The sequence below is a fragment of the Neophocaena asiaeorientalis genome, unplaced genomic scaffold (genome assembly GCF_003031525.2).
Source record: "Neophocaena asiaeorientalis asiaeorientalis breed wild unplaced genomic scaffold, Neophocaena_asiaeorientalis_V1.1 scaffold7, whole genome shotgun sequence".
Lineage (NCBI taxonomy): Eukaryota > Metazoa > Chordata > Mammalia > Artiodactyla > Phocoenidae > Neophocaena > Neophocaena asiaeorientalis.
Window position 1 is genome coordinate 19,877,785 of NW_020185337.1, and position 21,285 is coordinate 19,899,069.

The 21,285-nt window shown below is 41.3% G+C and overlaps 1 protein-coding gene across 6 annotated transcripts in view; it reads right to left on the reverse strand.

Annotated features, from left to right (window-relative positions):
• Window positions 1-21,285, reverse strand: part of LOC112393816 (probable E3 ubiquitin-protein ligase HERC3) — a 129,235-nt gene that overhangs the window by 60,501 nt on the left and 47,449 nt on the right. For 4 of the 6 annotated variants that reach the window (XR_003002028.1, XM_024736209.1, XM_024736207.1 and 1 more), the window contains 9 exons: window positions 19,106-19,236; window positions 18,366-18,526; window positions 15,886-15,962; window positions 12,167-12,291; window positions 10,319-10,378; window positions 6,873-6,984; window positions 6,267-6,456; window positions 4,766-4,929; window positions 4,520-4,633 (listed from right to left, as the gene is read on the reverse strand). Coding sequence is in view for 4 of the 6 variants with exons in the window: in XM_024736209.1 (XP_024591977.1) it covers window positions 4,520-4,633; window positions 4,766-4,929; window positions 6,267-6,456; window positions 6,873-6,984; window positions 10,319-10,378; window positions 12,167-12,291; window positions 15,886-15,962; window positions 18,366-18,526; window positions 19,106-19,236 (1,134 nt within the window). In the remaining 2 variants the exon portion in view is untranslated. Of the gene's footprint in view, window positions 1-4,519; window positions 4,634-4,765; window positions 4,930-5,061; window positions 5,294-6,266; window positions 6,457-6,872; window positions 6,985-10,318; window positions 10,379-12,166; window positions 12,292-15,885; window positions 15,963-16,589; window positions 16,692-18,365; window positions 18,527-19,105; window positions 19,237-21,285 lie in introns of those variants that run through there. The other 2 variants (XR_003002029.1, XM_024736210.1) reach the window with 2 other exon arrangements.

Consider the following 21,285-nt stretch of genomic DNA (forward strand, 5'->3'; position numbering starts at 1 on the left):
CTTAAGCATCTGAAAGCACCCAAAAAAGAAGTTAACTATGTGAGGTAATGGACGTGTTAATTAACTTGATGTTTGTAATCATTTCACGCTGTATATCAAATCATCATATCGTACACTTTAAATATATACAACAATGTCGATTATCCCTCAGTCAAGCTGGGGGAAAATGCACTCATTGTTCATTACTATGATTTAAAAGTGGTTAAGCTCAGAAATAAACCCATGCGTATATGGCCAATTAATTTATGTAAAGGAGGCAACATCACACAATGGGAAAAGGACAGTCTCTTCAATAAATGGTGTTGAGAAAACTGGACGGGCACATACAAAAGGATAAAACTGGAAATTAACTCAAAATGGATTAAAGACCTGAATGTAAGACCTAAAATCATAAAACTCATAGAAGAAAACGTAGGTAGTAAGCAACTTGACATCAGTCTTGGCAATGATTTTTTGGATCCAACTTCAAAATCAAAGGCAACAAAAGCAAAAATAAACAAATGGAACTACATCAAACTAAAAAGCTTCTGCAGAGCAAAGGAAACCAATCAACAAAATGAAAAGGCAGCCTACAGAATGGGAGAGGTATTTGCAAACAATATCTCTGATAAGGGGTTAATGTCCAAAATATACAAAGAACTCATACAACTCAATATCAAAACAAGAACAAAAACAAAAAAAAACACCAACCCAATTAAAAAATGGGCAGAGGACTTCAATAGACATTTTTCCAAAGAGGACATACAGATGGCCAACAGGCACATGAAAAGACGCTCAACATCATTAATCAGGGAAATGCAAGTCAAAACCACAGTGAGGTTTCACCTCACACCTGTCAGAATGTCTATTATCAAAAAGACAAAAAATAACAAGGGTGGGCAAGGATGTGGAGAAACGGGAACCCTCGTGCACTGTTGGTGGGAATTTAAACTGGTGCAGCCAGTATGGAAAACTGTATGGAGGTTCCTCAAAAAATTGAAAATAGAACTACCATATGATCCAGCAGTTCCACTTCTGGGTATTTATCCAAGGAATACAAAAACACTAATTCGAAAAGATTTATGTACCCCCATATCCATAGCAGCCTTATTTACATTAGCCAAGATATGCAAACAACCGAAGCGTCCACAGATGGATGAAGGGATAAAGAAGATGGGGTATACACACACACAGTGGAACAGTACTCCTGTAACCGAGCAGGACCCTATGGGGCCTTCCCAGGACGGACCCCTCCCCCACACCCTCTGCCGTAGCTCCTCTCTGAAGGACCTAGATAACAGTACCTGATGCGCATTTCCTGAGTTGTCTTGCAGATACTAAAACCACAACCAAATGGAAGAAACTACCTACCTGATGACCAGGAGCGCACAGCCGCCAGACCTACTGGAGCCTGAGGATTGATAATGTGACACTACCCCGTTACCTCACCATCAACCAACCAGAGCCTTGTGCATAGGCAGATTACATACTCCGCGACTCCCCTCCCTCACCTGGCCTTTAAAAACGCTTTCCTGAAACCCACCGGGGAGTTCGGGTGTTCTGAACACTAGCTTCCCCGGACTCCCTGCTTGGTACCCTGTAGTGAATGCTGCACTTTCCTTCCCACAAGCCGGTGTCAGAAAGTGGCTTTACTGAGTGCAGGCAAAGGGACCCAAGTTTGGTTCGGTAACACTCAGACATTAAGAAAAAACTGGAATCTTGCTATTTTCAACAACCTGGATGGACCTTGAAGGCACTATGCTAAGTGAAATAAGTCAGACAAGGAAAGACAAATGCTGTATTATTTCACTTATACTTGGAATCGAAACAGACAAAGCAAAGCAAAGCAAAACAACAACAAGCTCATAGATAAAGAGACAGTGTAGTGGCTGCCAGAGGGGAGAGGGGAGAGCGGGTGAGTAAAATGAGTGAGGAGGGTCAAAGGTACAAACTTCCAGTTATAAAATAAATACGTCACAGTGATATAATGCACGGCATAGTGACTACAGACAGTAAAACTGCGTTGCATATTTTAGTTGCTAAGACAGTAAATCTTAAAAGTTCTCATCACAAGCAAAACAAAATTTGTTAACTGTGTGGTGCCAGACAGTGACTAGACTTACTGTGATGATCATTTCACAGTGTATGTAAGTATCGAGTCATTATGCTATACACCTGAAACTAATATGTTACATGTCAATTATACCTTGAAAAAAAAGTAGTCAAAAAAACGTGAATCAATATATGAAATAGCTTTAGCATTTTACGTTAAAATCCAAGATATGAAGAAATATAAACTTTAATTTCTAATAGCATTGTATAACAGAAAAAAATGCCACAGAAATCACAGAAGGTCACACAGTCATTTCACCTAATTTTCTATCTTTCTATAATAACTAATTTTTGAAGAGGAGATGAGCAGCTGGTATTTAAGACTTATATTTGCTTATCAAATGTTAAGAGAAAGGAACTATAAAAGTTGCTCACTTAAGTATCTCCATTCAGAGACCACAGCCATGGTAACCTATATTTTAACACCAGCAACTTCTTTTTCAGGGTCAAAAAGAATTAGGGCTCATTAGAATTATTTTACACAGCAGCAAGAAAGGGTAGATTAGAAGTCAGAAAAATTGGCTTTTAAGCTAACTGAATTGGTGGAAAAATTGTTTAGCTTCTCTGGGCCTCCAATTTCTCACCTAGAAACAAAGCAGTTGGCTAAATAATTCATAAGGCTTACTTCAGCTCTTAACATTTTATGATTCAAAGAGTATTCACAAACTGATAAAACAGAGAGGCTTATCTTTTTATAATTTCTAAATCAGCAGGTGAAAACACAGTTCACTGCTAGCCTCCGTGTTAAATTTCCATGTAAACCCCGTTTTGAAGACTCATCCACTTTTTTGAAAAGGATTTTGGTTTTTTAAAGTAATCAGAAGTCTTACTAAAAACACAATATTGTGTCTGGCATTGATCATCTGGTATTTAACAAAGAAAAAACTCTTCCTTAGTTAAATAAACCAATTTAAATGCCTTGCTTTTGGAAACCGCTACTGACCTCCAAAAGCCCTACAGCGTACAGGGAAATACTGCCTAAATGTCAGTGATGAACCTGCTAAATTGGCAAGGACTCACCTCAAATGTGTCTGCTATGCATGGCTTCACTAAATATAATAACCAAATAATCACTCTGGCTTCTGACATCACTCAAACTTATACATAATCCACAGATGGGGGATCCTAAAAAGCCTTGCATATATCCCAAGCCAGTCTACAATCAAACTGTGAAGCCAAGCCAAGGGTGGCAGGCAGGAGCCCGCAGTTCTAACGTATAGTGAGACCCAGGTCAGGGATACGTGACATTTTCACACACGTAATCCCAAGTCAGAGGTAGCCTGTAGGGTTCAGGCAGCTGACATATGATGACTAAAGTAGGCTAGCTGTTAGATGAAGACAGTTAGTAAACGATCCTTTCCTCAGTGTCAAAGTCAAGCTGCAGTGGGGACTCTGGCACGTCTCAGCCTCATCCAAAGAGCCCCCACTGAACTCCAGCCAACTGGCACCATCTGGAAAGACAGGTCATGTTGCCAGATCTTCCGAGTTTCAAGAAAAGCCAGAAATACATTTTATGTGCCTTGACTCTTTAAAATTGTGGTAAAAGACATATAAAGTTTACCATCTTTAACATCTTCAAGTGTACAGTTCATTAGTGTTAACTACATTCGCATAATTGTGCAATCAATCTCCAGCACTTTTTCATCATGCCAAACAAAGTCCTAGAGATTCTCATACTAAGTGAAGTAAGCCAGACAGAGAAAGACAAATATCATACGATATCACTTATACGTGGAATCTAAAACGATGATACAAATGAACTTATTTATAAAACAGAAATAGACTCACAGACATAGAAAACAAACTCATGGTTACCAAAGGGGAAAAGGTGGGGGGAGGGGTAAGTTAGGAGTTGGGGATTAACATATACACACCACTATATGCAAAACAGATCAACAACAAGGACCTACTGTAGAGCACAGGGAACTCTACTCAATATTCCGTCATACCCTATAAGGGAAAACAATCTGAAAAGGAACATATATAGATATAGATAGATATATGAATCACTGCACTGTACACCTGGAGCTAACACAGTATCGTAAATCAACTATACTTCAATTAAAAAAATAAGTAAGTAAAACGAAGTCGATACCCATTAAACAACAACTCTCCATTTTCTCCTTCCCCAGACCCTGGCAACCACCATTCTACTTTCCATGAGTCTGACTACTTTAGACACCTTGACTTTTTTTAATGTTGGCAACTGATTAAAATTTATACCGTTCTGGGCGACTCCCCATTTGTCTCTGCTTATGATTACTCAAAGCACCTCAGTGTTTCAAGAATGCAAAAGCCAGCTGATCAAACACAGGTATAGCACTAACATCCAAGTCCAGGACAAATTTTAGAGTTCAGATGTGCTTTTCTTGCCCTTACGTGTGCTCTAAGACGAAAGCTTTGAGATATGCTTTACACGCATTCTTACCATGCCTGCTTGATGTAAGAACCACATGAGGTAGTCTTCCTGGATGTCCACAAGACTGGAAACCTCAGGAATATAAAAGGTATCATATTCCACATGCTTCACTTTAAGATTTACCTGATGAAGAACAAAACAAGGGCAACTAAGACCCAGGCGACTGGTAAACGGCTTCCCATAGAACATCTCGGTAGATCATTTGATCCTACTATCTCTGCATCCCTCTCCCCTCTGGTTCTTCTCTATGCTCACCTTGTATAACTTCTCCAAGAGCTTGAGCGCTGCTGTAATATAATTGTTAAACAGTACAGGAATTAAGAATGTCTTTCTTCCTCTCAGTAGATAAACGACTGCACCTTTATAGAGGTTTACCAGCTTCGTGAAATATTTCGGGCATACCTGAGACCACCAGTTATCTTTAGAAAGAAAGGAAAGACATATTTCAACATGTGATCTTCATCAAGTAGTGATGTCTTCTGCCTGCTGGCTAAAAACTGCTCCAGCTAGAACGTAAGCATTAGTCGAAAATACAGTTTCCCAAAACTAACTTTAAAAAGAATCCATTAAAGCACTTCTGGAGAGAGTGGCAGCTGTACGAGAATCCTGGAGCTTTGTTATAAAGCCTTATTTGATTTTTTTCCTCAAGGATTCATCCGGAACGCTAATCTAAAAGGTCAGCTCCAAGGGCACATGTGGACAAGACGCTCAGGCACACATTTCGGGCGGGAGCATTCACATATCCTCGTCCTTTTAGCCCTCTTCTCAGCCACCACCTAAGTCCTGTAAAAAAAAAACCCCAAACTTTTAAAAGTCAGGTAATATTCCTTCAAAGATTGCTATCTCTACCTCACAGGCTATCAGAACACCTGAGACAATATGCCCCAAAGGGCTTTTGAGCTTAAAAAAAATTAAGGACTAACATCTTACTGGGGCTTTCGTGATTATCTGTAGAATGGTCCCACCTTCTACAAAAGGTGGAAGCAACATGGAAAAGCCAGTATTCCATCCTGAGCCACAGGTCTCTTTGCTCACGGGGAGACCACACTCAAGTAACATCCTACTCCATATGGAACTCAGAAGTTACTGAGCTGCAGTGAATATACCTAAAAAAAAGGTACCAGGAAAATATAAAATAAAAGGAAAAAGCCAGGTGCCAGACGTTCTGCATTTGATTAATAAAAACATCTCAGGCTCTACTCCCATGAGAGACACTCTCCAATTCACTGAGGAACGGAAGGTTCTTATCTCAGCAAAGTGTCCGTAGCCTGCAAAAATCAGTGTGGACTCAACTGTCCTAAAAAAGAAAAACAAAACAAACATTTGGTGAGTCTCCACGGGGTCATTTTCTTCCTCTCCTTTTCCGGAGACCTTGTGTATCACACCACAACTGTTCATTTCACTCCCACCCCCTAAATTAGGTATAAGAGAAAAATCAACAGATGGACACTAATTCTGAGGCACTATTAACCACTAGCAAGTGTGGGAGGAGAAAAAAATAAAGTCTAATAATCTAACTTTGTGAATATGTAAAAATCAAGATGAGTTTGGTGTAAATCATTTCAAATAACCTAAATAATGGTTCAATTTGTTCAAACTGCAAATTAGAAATTAACAGCAAAGAAAGAAAAGTTTTAAGTGTTAAGGATATTAAATGGCAACAAATAGATTCTTCAATGTCAATCCACCAGGAGCCAATGGTCACGCGAATAAAATAAAAAGCACAAAACCTCTGGTATTCAGTGTAGCAAATCACCTAAGACTTTGCTGGGGTTTGTATCCAGCCGCAGAATGGCCATAGCCAGGGGAATAGTCAACGTTATGTAATACTTAGAATCCTGGAGCAGGGGAAACTCCGGTAGTATTAAGTAGATTCTCATTGCTTCAACATCTGGTGGTGAACTTGACAACTGAGGAATCAGGCAACTTTCAAAGCTGTTTAAGATCTGCATGAGAGAAAAAAGTATTGACAAATTCAAACACGTCTGAGATCTAGTTACCTGATCTCTAAATTCATAAACTATTTGAGAGACTCTCAACTCTCATTCATTCAGTATGTACTCAAGACCCTCTATGAGCCAGGCACTCGTCTGGGCACTCAGGATACATCAGTGAAAAGAAAAGCCACAGACCTGCGCCCATGCAGACCTTACACTCTGGGGGAGCATTTCCTTAGAAAAACTTAAGCCAGAGAGAAAGATCAAGGCAGGTCAAATTCCCAAAGTGAATACTTTACAGAGTTATGATTTATACAAGACTTCTGCCTTTTCATCCTACTTTTTCTTTTTCTTTTGAAAGTCAACTGACTTCAATGCAAAAATGCATTTTTAAGCACACACTGTGTAAAAGTAAAAAACCATACCTGTTCTAGAATCATGGAGTGCTGAGAGCTCATTAACTTCTCAAATAACACTCTAGTTGAGTTCAGGTCAATCCCAGGGATTTTGGGACTTGTTTTAAAATGCTCATCAATTCTAAACAAACAAAAACAAAAACTATGTATAGCACCGGGAACTCTACTTAATGCACTGTGGTGACCTAAACGGGAAGGAAATCTAAAAAAGAGGGGATATATGTTTATGTAAAGCTGATTCATCTTCCTGTACAGTAGAAACTAACACAACACTGTAGAGCAACTATACTCCAATAAAAATTAATTTAAAAAAAATATGTAATAAAAGAAAAACGAAACAAAAACTCTGATAGGTAGGAATTACAAAGCTGTCAAGAAAATACGTACTCTACATACTGATCAGATGATCAGATTTAAATTTGACCTGGCAGAACAGACGCACAAAAACATTAACTTTGGGGAAACCTGACAGAATACATCTCTCTAGAATCCCTTTTTTCAAGATGGTCTTAAAATTTTCAAGTCTTGGGCTTCCCTGGTGGCGCAGTGGTTAAGAATCCACCTGCCAAGGCAGGGGACACAGGTTCGAGCCCTGGTCCAGGAGGATCCCACATGCCACGGAGCAACTAAGCCCGTGCACCACAACTACTGAGCCTGCGCTCCAAAGCCCGTGAGCCACAACTACTGAGCCCGTGAGCCACAACTACTGAAGCCTGTGCACCTAGAGCCCGTGCTCCGCAACAAGAGAAGCCACCGCAGTGAGAAGCCCGTGCACCACAGTGAGGAGTAGCCCCCGCTCTCCACAACTAGAGAAAGCCCACGTGCAGCAACGAAGACCCAACGCAGACAAAACTAAATTAATTAAAAAAAATTTTTTTTCAAGTCTTTTTTCCTTCAAGTCAAAGTACAAGGATCATCATTTCAATTTGAGGCTGTCTTGAAATTTATATGCACAGTGTTCTTTTCCTGATTTACTTTTGTATTTTTGACTCTTTCTGTCATTGTGGTACATTGAACTAGACACAGATGCTATGCCTAGGTGCAAAAAACATCCCTTGTGCAAACTGGCCCACTCACCAACAAATGCCAAGTTTAAAGCAAGTATTTTTTAAAAAATCAGATCTACAATAAATGCAAAGTTAATGCCTCGCTCAGTTAACACAAGGGATACGATTACATTCACTCAAGGACTAATTTCACTGCTACTGTTTTTAACTTCCTAGCAACTAATCATTTTTCTAACCTTAAATAAAGTCTTAGTTTTTTAGAGATTTGGAGAATGTCTCTTTTAAATTCCCACTCTTGAACATATCACGTCTGCTAACGACAAAAGATCTATTTGCAAAACAGCCTTCTGTTTATGCGTAACAGACACATTCAGATAGTTTTAATACCATCTGACATCATTGTTTTAATCTATAAAAAATAAGTCGAGTTTCTAACATTTGAAAAAAAAAACATAATTATATGTATAGGAACCTAAGTGGTCAAACAAGAAGAGCTACTTAGGCTTTGTTTGTTGGATCTTTTGTTACTGCCGTTCTAAAAATAAATTTGCCCAAAACATAGAAATTAATTCCAATGTCCCATATGTAACCTTCCATATGCTTAGAAGTACCTTCTGCTATTCTGTTAAGAAAAAACAAAATACGTTATCTACATGTATTTATGCTTTGTTAAACTGGATCTTCATTTTCACTAGTTTACTACGATGTAGTTTACATAAAGCAGGAGGAGAACTCCAGAAATAGCACCGAAGTCCATTTAAAAAAAAAAAAAGGTTTATGGGCTTCCTTGGTGGCGCAGTGGTTGAGAGTCTGCCTGCCGATGCAGGGGACACAGGTTCGTGCCCCGGTCCGGGAAGATCCCACATGCCGCGGAGCGGCTGGGCCCGTGAGTCATGGCCACTGAGCCTGCGCATCCGGAGCCTGTGCTCCGCAAGGGGAGAGGCCACAACAGTGAGAGGCCCACGTACCGCAAAAATAATAATAATAATAAACAAATAAAAAATAAAGGTTTTACCCACAAATCTCCAGAACCCATGATACTAACGATGGATAGCCTAAGAAATCCGGCCAAGAGCCATTCCCAACTTTCATAAAAGCTGTACTTCTAGAATAAGTTTTCTCAACCTTGGGACTACTGATTTTTGGGGTCGGATAATTCTTTTCTGGGTGGGTGGAATTGTGAGATGCTTGGCAGCATCTCTGGCCTTTGCCCACTAGATGCCAGTAGTATATTCTCCACCACTGTAACAACCAAAAAATGTCAGTAGAGACTGCTGAATGTCCCCTGGGAAGCAAATCAGCCTGGTTGAGAACCACTATTCTAAAAGACCAATGTGAGCACAATACAGAATATTTTTCCCTGGAGGAAAAGCCTAAGTACTGACTCTGAAATGAACTGGATGAGCTCATTTCAGTTGCCCTAATGATACAAGTAAATGACTTTGCAATCTTTAACTGTAACTGAACAGTTTCTGAAGCAATATCTTGCAACCCAGTTAGGGATAGAATTTGGGGCAGGGATGGAGTGGGAGATGAGATTCACACAGAATTGAAGTCTAAGTCTTCGGGGGATTTCATTAGCACTGTCACTGGCAGGAAAAGGATAGAAAGATGGTCAGGACTTGAGATCACCAACGATCAAAACCTATGACAAGACCCTTCTGCTGCAGCAAGTTCCTGAGGGGGATATTTGCAGAAGGGATAAGGCCTAGCGAAGAAACATTATTTACAACCTGGGAGTTCAGGCCAAATGTAATTTCCTGGTGGGCTGGGCTGGCCCTGAGCCCAAGGAGTCCCTGAAGCGTCTCTGGAACTTTTTCCCTAAATTCACTCCTTCTGAGAAAAGAAATAACTATGGGAAAGCAAACCAAAGAAACCAAGGAGGTTTTTTTTTGTTTTTTTTTTTTGCGGTACGCGGGCCTCTCACTGTTATGGCCCCTCCCGTTGCGGAGCACAGGCTCCGGACGCGCAGGCTCAGCGGCCATAGCTCACGGGCCCAGCCGCTCCGCGGCATGTGGGATCTTCCCAGACCGGGGCACGAACCCGCGTCCTCTGCATCGGCAGGCGGACTCTCAACCACTGCGCCACCAGGGAAGCCCCAAAGAGATTAAAGAATTAAGAATTTAAGAATAAATATGACTAACATTTTGGAATACCCTGAAAAATCTTACTTTTGACTACACCAACCCTTTCTGAGATGCCGTGTCTCTCTTTGGTAACCTGCTTCTCTGCCAACCAGGCATGAATCAGCATAGCTCTTCCTGAGGTCCTCTCACTCATCATCATTGGGCATTCCAATTTCTGTGCAAAAATCATTGGCTTATCCACTGAATTAAGGTCAACCACCATCAAAGAGAACAGAAGCCTTTCACGGCCTTTGCTGAGTAAGTATTTGCATCACATGTGTTTTTTTGGTTTTTTTTTTTTAAAGACTAATAAATCACTTACTTTTTCTCAAGGAAACTTCCATTCCAACAGGCTGCCGAAGATAATATCTGAATGACCCCGCTGCTCAGGAAGCAAAAGGGAGGGAAGCCTTTAATAATTACAAATAAATGGTTGTTCAAGCATTAAACAACAGGCTTAGTCCTCTATTCCAGGGTTAGTCCTCTTTTCCAGGGTCTCACTAATAGCCGCTTTTTCTTACCCAGGTGAAGCCTTGGAAAATGTACATTGCTTTAGAGAAACATTGTGTCATGTCTCAAAATGGACGAGAGCTTAAGTTTTCCTTAAGTCATGTTAAAATAAAATAAAAAGACAGTATCAAAGCTACCAAAAGAAAACTCTTGGGCCTAATAATAATGATCTTGAACGTTCTTTTCCCACCAATCATCTAAGACACTCCCCACCTCACCTCCAAAAGTGAACACAAAATAGAACCAAAAAAAGAGAAGCTGAGCTGTTATTTACCAAACACAGAAAGTATCTTTGCGAATTAATAACCAAACAAGTACTTCCTTCTACTTTGTTACCCATCTGAGAAAGAAACTAAAAATAAGTGAAATAAGTGTTTATTCCTATTACCTAGATTACATAGTGTCTGAGGAAACCGCTAGTTTCTGAGGACTCAGGGTGAAACTGCGGTCAGGAACCCCAGACTCTCTTATTTAATATAAGGAAAAGGGAAGGAATAAAACAAATATATGGCTGAGGAGGGGATCACAGCAACTTCTATTAATCAGAGAATCCGGGTCAGGAAAGATCTTTAGAGACCATTTCTTGCATCCTGTCCTTCTGTAAATAAGAAAACTAAGAATTAGGGCTTCCCTGGTGGCACAGCGGTTGAGAGTCCGCCTGATGACGTCCCAGCAGAACCACCCAAAGTTAGAGGGATTAGGAGGACTGCCATAGAGGTGCTCTAGGGCATTCCCAATGATCCTCCACTCAAAAAGCTGCCACCTGGGGCTTCCCTGGTGGCGCAGTGGTTGAGAGTCCGCCTGATGATGCAGGGCACACGGGTTCGTGCCCCGGTCTGGGAAGATCCCACATGCCGCGGAGCAGCTGGGCCCATGAGCCGTGGCCGCTGAGCCTGCGCGTCCGGAGCCTGTGTTCCACAACGGGAGGGGCCACAGCAGTGAGAGGCCCGTGTACCGCAAAAAAAAAAAAAGCTGCCACCTGGCGTTTGCTCCACTACAATCTCTACCATAAAGCAAGATGCTTTATACACATTTCTGGGAACCGTCACCACCTAATATTCAGCCTGATTCATTCATTCCCAAGAATTAGACTCTGCAGAAAAATGGAAATGCTGAGGAAAGCCAATAAAATGTGTAAAAATGTAAAATAAATAAATAAATAAATTCTCTTTCAAGAATGAAATAAACTTGCTGAAAGGCCTCAGTCCTTTAACTGTACTTTTTTCTCCACCAGACACCGAATTACTATCTCAACTGATCATTCTGAATGTGAAAATGCGAAATGACTCAGATTAGGTAAAATAAGCTGTCTTCGATTTGGGATGCGCTTTGGAATATGCATATGAAGAAAGTCTTGGAGTTAAACAGTAACACTGAGCTTTCTTAGCAGAAAGGCCAGCTCAGGCCTTCATCGGTCAGGACTGAGATCCAAACAAGGGAGGCTGAGGAACACGTTCTGCGAGAAAACGGGGGAACAACCTATTACGTTATCCGGGTCTAAGGGCACCGAATCCTGAGTAAACATGTGCCCAAAAACTGATTCCCTGAAATGTAAAACTCCATTTATATTCCCAACCTCAAGCCGGAAGTAGGGAAAAAATCACTAAGCTAGGAAGTTCCAACACACTCTGAAACAACATGAAAACATGCGACCACATACTTGATTGTATTTGCATTGTTGTGTTCTGAGAGTTTTTGTCTCCAGATTGCTATGGTTTCATCATTGATTAAACTGGTGTAATGTGCTTGGTTCATCATCCTGAAGTCGACGGCAGGAGAAGAATTCTGAAGGATTAAATATAACAATAAAAAAGAGAAACCATGTAACAGCATGTATCTTTCCTCATCTCCCTCTCCCCGTATATTCCCCGCTTTGTGTTGCACTTACATACAGGAGCTGGGGTGCACTGCCAGATCCTCCCACCCTTCAGAACGGAGGCGCTCACTCCCCCAGCTGCCGAGAGTGTACACTCCTGAGGGCTCCCAGCTGTGCTGCCCTGGGCTAGAGCTTCGGTCCTTTCCCACCCAGCAGCAGGTGGGGGCGTGGTACCAGGACCCAGTCCCCTTGCCTCCAGCAGGATTTAAACCTGTAAGATTCCTCTGGGAAACAGACTCTGAGCCTGAGATTTATGTGCAGGGGCGGGGGTGGCTTTAGAACCACATTTCCTTAGGGATGGAGGAGGCAGGATTGGGCCGAAGGAGACGCTGAACTACGGCTCGGTGTAACAGAGGCCTCAGCCAGTCCCATGGGGAGCTCTGAAGTTGGGATGGCCCTTTAGCACACTCCCCAGAGAAACCAAACCACCAATATGACTTCTTCAGGCTTCTTTCCCGCTCTGCTTTGACTCACCATAACATCAAGGCTTACACATTACTAATCATTTGCCATAGCTGTTGACCAAACTCCAACAAAATGTATTATAAAAAGTCAGAGTTCAGTTACAATCTGTATCGCAAATCATCCTTGAAAACGTAATGCCTCTTAATGCCTTGCTCAGAGGATAGAGCTATAAATTTATAAGAAAGGTAACAAAAAGGACATGTCAGTAATGGTCTTGACGCAGTGGTTGAGAGTCCGCCTGCCGATTCAGGGGACGCGGGTTCGTGCCCCGGTCCGGGAGGATCCCACATACCGCGGAGCGGCTGGGCCCGTGAGCCATGGCCGCTGAGCCTGCGCGTCCGGAGCCTGTGCTCCGCAGCGGGAGAGGCCACAACAGTGAGAGGCCCGCGTACCGCAAAAAAAAAAAATGGCCTTGAAAATCCCAAATGCCGCCCAGCACTGTACTTGCACGTCCTTTCTTCAGTGAGATTAAATAATAATAATAATATAAGCACTTCTATTTCCTAAAATGGCTCTTTTTCACCTTAGTTTCCCCCAATCCTGTTCTTGATCTAGAACTAAGAAGAAGTTGAGAGTGCTTTATGCCTCTTGTACTTGTCACTAAAAAGGAGGAAAAAAGTAATATTAAAGCATTAACCAGATGATCCCTTTTTCTCCTTTGCACCTGCACATAAAAACACAACTTTCTGAGTAAATTTTCTTGGTTATCTTCTCAGAGTTATGAGTTTTGATATCATCATTAGGGGAAAGGAGAAGGGCATGTAACAAATCAGAGACGCTCGTCAAAGTTTATGATCATCTGTTCTTGATAATTATTTTACGAAAATGACCACCGACATCTACTGAGAGAACAAAAGCCATCCTGGATTACATAGAGAAAACCTATAAGACAGAGCAGACACTTGAGAACAAACAAGACTGCCTCTCCACCATGGTCTCGCAACCCACTGTCATTATGCAAATTTTAATTACTTCCCCCAGTCAAAGGGGTAGCTGAACACAGACGCTAACACATACTTACAATAAAATATAAACACAGAACTATTCTGTCAGTCTTCATTGCACGTCCAGTAAACCAGATGCCGTGGATGCAGTGCAAGCTCAGAATCACAGACTCAAGAAAAAGCGACGATTTTCCACACCTTCGAATTACATACAGCCCCAAAAGAAAAAATTGGTCTAGGTCGGTGTTTCCCAACTGTGGCTGCACTATGGATCACCAGAGCTTTCAAAAATCCCGACAGCCAAGTCACACTCTAGACCAGTTAAATCAGAATCTCTAGAGACATCAGCATCTTTTTAAGACTCCTAGGTCTTAGTCAATAATTATGTAATATCTTTGTATGGTAACAGATGGTAACTAGACTTCTTGTGGCGACCGTTTTGAAATTATAGAAATATCAAATCACTATGCTGTGTACCAGGAACTAAAATAGTGTTGTAGGTTAATTATACCTCAAAATCAAGCAAACAAACAATACTTTTCTAAGTCATATTCTATTTTTAGTTTCTTTTGTCTTTGTTATCTTACATTTTTAATGCATACAACTCTTGCAGCTGTTTAAAATTTAACCTGGAAAATTTAATTTCTCCAACAATATGCTACTTTCACTTCCTTCTCATCAACGTTTTGTTCTCCAGTCCCAACAGTGTTAATTACAGTAAATTTAAAAGCCAAATACGAATATCAGATACCATATTTACAAAAGAAATGAAACAAAGTTTTATGTTGAATTTCACAGGAAAATTGAAGTTGGTTAATCAAGCCAGTTTCATAGGGAAATGAATACTTCAAACTCTACTACTTGTGACACAAAGTTATCCTGCAGAGATTCAGGGCTTTTCATATTTCGCTCTATTAGCATCTTAAAGGAACAAAGAATAGTCTCAGCTGTTCTCAAGGTTTCTCTGTGAAGCACTGAAGCTGGTCCTAAGATAGGTCTAAAGCAACAGTTCCAAATCACCCCAGATGGCTGCACTCAACAGAACTTTCTCCAGGATCCTGACCTGGAAAAGAGCTAATTGTCAGTTTCAGCTGTCCAACCTGCAGCCTCAGACTCCACCACAACCTTTAATACCAAAGTCATAGAATGATACTGACTAGAAGGCAAGAACATCGTGTACTGAAAGATGGCGAAGTATCAGAGAGAGGCGGAGAGTTTCCAGCAGCGACAAGGCCCCTTGTGTCCACAGACCCTCATTTTCTTTTTAACCTATTCTGATTCCTTTGTCATCACCAAGGGCCCTACCCTGCTCCTCCAGCGTAAGATAAGGATCCATGCACTACAGACCGCTGGTCCTCCCTAAGTGCTTGTTGAATAAAAGCAAGGTGGACAGGGGAGGAGAGGGGCAGGGAGGGAGAGAGGAGAGGAAGCCTGAGAGCAGGGCAGGGGGTGGAAAGCAGGAAACAAATCTGTGCTGATTGCAGACTGACATTTCTCATCCAGAGAGGGGGATGAATTAAAACCCTGTCACAGATACCTGGCCCACGTTCTCCACAACCTTCAGTCCTGAAAGAATGTCATTCTTCCTGACTTACCCACCACAGTGATGCAGGAGACAACCTGAGGGAAATTTTAGCGTGGTGCTACGAGCAGATGATAAATAACAAAGGAGAGCTGAATACCGTGGCATCTCTTATACTTCGCGTAGGCTCGATCACATCAACCAACCCAGAGAGCTCTCAAACACCCAGCATTTGTGGCTACTTAACAGGGAAGCAAAGAATGGAAAGTCAAATAATCCCAAAGTAAGTATGAACTCTCTAAGGTCTCCCTTAAATCTCTTTTGGGACAAATCCAGATATAAATAAATAATGTTCAATTATAAATCAGAACTCTGTGATTAAAATACCAAGAAAATGATTGGCACCTCTAGGAAGCAAAAGGGAGATGACCTCAAGGTTTAGTTGGCTTACTTTAATATAATAAAATGGGTAGAAACAAAGAGTAACGTTGCTCTCATGTAATTATTTATTAAAATAAATATTGGTTCGCCATTATTCCACCCCCAAAGTAATAGTCAAAAGAAAGGTTTACCTCATATTTGGAGCAAAGTACAAAAGTCTGGTCTCCTCCAGAGAAGATCTGCTTGACAATACGGTATTTAAAGCGATCTATCAAGAAAATTTTCAAGAGCACAGTTTTCAACAATTAACGTTTTTCCTTGATCCCCTTTTCTAATACTCCAAAATGTGCTTCAGAACGGTTTCCTATCCATTTAATTCTGCCCAAGAAGTAAGAAACCTCCTCCCCCAGCTCTCTTCCCAGGACTGTTTCTACTTCAGTTAAAACTAAACATGTAAGACTGTATCTTCCACTCTAACCCTCCCTGCCTCCCTCCCACTGCCAGCTTGTCCTGACCTCATTTCTGTTTTTCGTTCTAAGTCTGTCATGCCACTGCCCTGAAGTTTAAAAGAGTCACTACCGTAAACCATAACGTCTGCTAAGAAATCATTCGGGCCCTGAGGGTGGCGGTCTGCAGCTCCTCCGGAGGACCTCCACATCCTACCCCAGCTCTGCCTCCCATCGTACTGCACCCGTGCTGACACACCCCTACCACCACCTTGCTTTCATTTCTAGCACACCACACTACCTCCTACCTCCACGCCTCTTCCTCTACCTCCCCCAGTGCACACCGTATTCTCCATGAATGGCGCCTCCTAGAGCATAACTGGAAAGGTGCCCCTGGAATGTGCGATTCCACGGTACTCACCACTGCCCACCCACTCACAATCCTCTACCTGGCTAACTCCAAATCATCCTTTAAGACACAGCTCAGACTTCCTCTAACCGGAATACTCCTTGACGCCTTCCTCTGTGCTCCCACATTACCATGAAGGTTCCTAAAACCACAGCATTTACATAACAAATTGAAATTTACCTACTTTGGCAAACATCCAAGCACAGATTTATGATCACATAAGTTATGCGGCAATTAAACTTCAAAAACCTTGTGTTTTCAAATTAACCTATAAAATGTTTGAGTTTTTTACATTGGTGTATTTCTTAAATATACGCATTCCTCACATGTGTACAATGCCTTAGAGAAGAAGAAATTTACAAATGATTCAGAAGAGGACACCAAGCCATTCTTTCACTTTGGGTAACATCACCTAAACAAAATCTTGTTTAGTTTACATTTTAAGTTCCACTACATTTTTAGATGCTCATATGTTCCTTCCATAAATATTTATTCAGTGAGAAGTTTGTGCCAGGCCCTGTGCTATATGCCAGGTTTATAAAGAAGAAAAGACTCCATCCCTATACTTAAGTTTCTTATAATCCAGCAGGGAACTTATGATTGTTACTGTTAAAATAAAATTCTGATCAAGCCAGAAGTGTGTCATTTTATAGCCTTCAAAATCAAAATTAATTAATTATTAAATCACACTTCTTTCTAATGGCTCTCCAGCTGCATTTAAGCTTCTGGATTTATTATTTCAAGTCACTCTTACTGAGTGACTGCCTTATTTTGATTTCTAATGAAATGGAACTATTTTGAAATGAAATGGAACAAAATTCCACTATTTTTTAAGAGAAGGAAAAAATGGCATGAAAAGAAATCATGTCATGTCTTGACCAAAATAGCAATCATAAAGGAAAGGTAACACAGTACAAGTGTTAAGAGCACAGGCTTTAAGACACAGATATAGAGAACGAACTAGTGGTTCGTTCGAACTAGGGCGGGCAATATAGGATTGGGGCATGGGAGGTACAAACTACTGGGTATAAGACAGGCTACAAGGATGTGTTGTACAACACCAGGAATATAGCCAGTATTTTGTAATACCTATAAATGGAGTGTAATCTTTAAAAACTGTATAACATTTTTAAAAATTAAAAAAAAGAACACAGGGCTCCCCTGGTGGTGCAGTGGTTGGGAGTCCGCCTGGCGATGCAGGGGACACGGGTTCGTGCCCCGGTCCGGGAAGATCCCACATGCTGCAGAGAGGCTGGGCCTGTGAGCCACTGCCGCTGAGCCTGCACGTCCAGAGCCTGTGCTCCGCAACGGGAGAGGCAACAACAGTGAGAGCCCCGCGTACCGCAAAAAAAAAAAAAAAAAAAACACAGGCTTCAAAAAGAAGAGACCTGGTTTTAAATCCTGTTCCCCGAATCTGTATCATCTTGGGCAAGTTACTTAACCTCCTTAAGACTCAGTTTCCTCATCTCCAACATGGGGATAATGACCCCTAGGTTCTTAAGGTTGTCTTCAGGGCTCAGCATGGTTACAGAACTTGGTTAAGCACTCAATTATCAGCAACAATAATAAAATGTATACGCCACCATCAAGGTCGTTAGGGCCAAAATGACATGTTTTGCTTTATTCTCTAGGATCTCAACTAACGAGCCTCATGCATAGTGAATACTCAAATACTTGCTGATTGACGTTCAAAGAAAATACCTCACATTCATTCCTTCCAAAAGACCTCAAGGTAAAAAAATAAATACGTGTTCTATAAATAATTGTTTTTAGCATTTAAAAGACCATTAAATTCTAATAAAAAAATCACTCTTACCAGCTCTGGCTGAAAGCTGGCCGCTATGGGCGGCCCAGCAACCTTTCACAGGAGACGGGCACTTGACATTACAAGTGTGTCCAGTTCCTAACTGACCTCTTTCTCCACAACCAAATGCATAGATGAGTCCAGAAGAAGGCACAAAGGCTAGGGTGTGTTGTCTGGGGGAAAAGAATGTAAATTAACGCATCAGCATCCCTTCTGATACGGGTTAATACACACTCTGACTTTTTACTTCCACGTGTGAGCACTGCACATCCTAGGGCTGCCCCTTGTGTTCACATGTGCCTGTTTTTTTGCAGCGCTGGCTCTTCGTTAACACCATCTTTCCCTGATAATCTAGGTCATCGGGATGATGGCAAGACTTCTCGGAAAGAGCTGAAGGCCTGCTGCATCTGGGATGAGTGGGAAGAGGCGGCGGGGGGTGGGGGGAACCAGCAAAATTTCCAAGACATTCTTTGAGGCTCTCTCACTTTCCTTTCTTCACGTCTCCCACACATCATGCTATTCTTTACCCCAAAGAAGCCTACTGGCCCCAGGGGGCTCTGCTTCTCTAAAACCCTTCCTCACCACACCCTGTTCAGATCGGACTCTCTCCAAACTCTCACCGTAGGTGTGCGTGCAGTTAAGGTTTCTTAAAAGGACGGTGGCTGGGTCTAACCACATATTCTCCATCACTGCAAAGACATGATCCATTTCTGGGTCTTAATATCTATGAGGAAGCTCTTAGGACCACTCACCTGCCACAGGCAATCTGAGTGACTTCACTGCCCATCAGCTCCAGAACTCTTCTTGGATTAACCTCGTCATTCATGGAATCATGTCCAAGTTGCCCACAGGAACCAGCACCAAAGGTAAACACACCTCCGCTCTAACAAGGAGCAAATATCATGTGACTGCACTGTGTCTCTGAGTTTGCGTACACTCCTTTAGCCTCTGTACACAAAATTCGTATCACGACGGTCTGTATAAGAATGCTACGCTTGATACTTAGCCAATCACTTCTTTGGAATGTTGATTAAATGGAAAAATAATTTTAAAAGAACTTAAGACTACACTTTTATGGAATAAAGACAGTACTGCTCAAGGGAATGCGTGCCATCTATAAATTCTGAAAGTTGTTTAAAAGTACAACGATGTGTTAATAAGAAGGAAAACAAAAGAAGAAGAAAAAGGTGAAATGAGATGATTTTGCACAATCATTTATATGTAAAAAATTAAATGCTCCACAGATTCCTTGGAAAGTAAGATCTTTTTAGCAGCTGTACTTGAACAAATGCTAAGGCATTTTATTAAAGTGAATCTATGATAGTATTTGTTCGACATGAAAACACCTTTTCATTCTCTCTAGATGTAACTGTTTTAGAAGCAAAAAAAAAGGTAGATAATTTTAAAACATTAATTACATTGTTCTTTTATACATATATTTAAATGGCTTGTTTTAAAAGAACACAGAATATTGCTATATATATTTGAAAGTTATATATACCTTGAACTACTTTTTAACACCAAAAAAAATATATATATATTTTTTATTGGAGTATAGTTGCTTTACAATATTGTGTTTGTTTATACTATACAGCAAAGTCAATCAGCTATACGTATACATATATCACCTCTTTTTTGGATTTCCTTCCCATTTAGGTCACCACAGAGCACTGGGTAGAGTTCCCTGTGCTACACAGTAGGTTCTCATTAGTTATCTATTTTACCCATAGTATCAATAGTGCGTATTTGTCAATCCCAATCTCCCAATTCATCCCACCCCCGTCTTCCCCCTTGGTATCCATACGTTTGTTCTCTATGTCTGTGTCTCTGTTTCTGCTTTGAAAACACCAAAATATTAACAGTGATTCTTTTTGAGTTAGAATCCTTCTTTATTTAAGAAGGATTAATCCTTCTTAATCCTTCTTTATTTATGAACAGGAACTACTTCCATAATAGAAAAAAATCACTTTAAGAACAAATTTATGCCAAAGAAATGCCAAAAGGGTCAGGCCAGCTTAGCATTTTCTCTCTCACAGTGGCATTCTAGAATCTTTTCTGAAAGGGTGTATTTTTCCCTGATATCAGTCTCAGGAGGTTGAAGGACATACCCTAAACACCACTAGCTTCCCTTAATAATAACTGATTTGAATGTATTATCCTCATATTTTTTTTTTTATCCTCATATTTTTATTTTTAAAATTTATTTATTTATTATTTATTTATTTATGGCTGTGTTGAATCTTTGTCGCGGTGCACAGGCTTCTCATTGCGGTGGCTTCTCTTATTGCAGAGCACGGGCTCTAGGCGCGCAGGGCTTCAGTAGTTGTGGCGCACGGGCTTAGCGGCATGCGGGATCTTCCCAGACAGGGCTTGAACCCGTGTCCCCTGCATTGGCAGGCGGAGGCTTAACCACTGACCCACCAAGGAAGTCCCTCATATTTTTAGAAATTCTTAAATCTCACTGTGGCTCAACTTGAAGAAAAAGATACTTTTGTGTTGGACTTGCCTGGTGGCACAGTGGTTAAGAATCCGCCAGCCAGGGCAGGGAACATGGGTTCGAGCCCTGGTCCGGGAAGATCCCACGAGCTGCGGAGCAACTAAGCCCGTGCGCCACAACTACGGAGCCTGTGCGCCTAGAGCCCATGCTCCGCAACAAAGAGTAGCCCCGCAATGAGAAGCCCGCACGTCACAACAAAGAGTAGCCCCCGCTCACTGCAACTAAAAGAAAGCCTGCGTGCAGCAACAAAGACCCAAAACAGCCAAAAATAAAATAAATAAATAAATTTATTTAAAAAAAAATACTTTTGTGCCACTTTAATAAAGGTCTTCAGGGAAGTATGGCTGAATTAATGTCTAACTCCCGTTACTGGGGAGCTTTCATAGGGATACTGGTCATATGCATTTAGCCTGGGAGCAGGTGTCAGCTGGAATG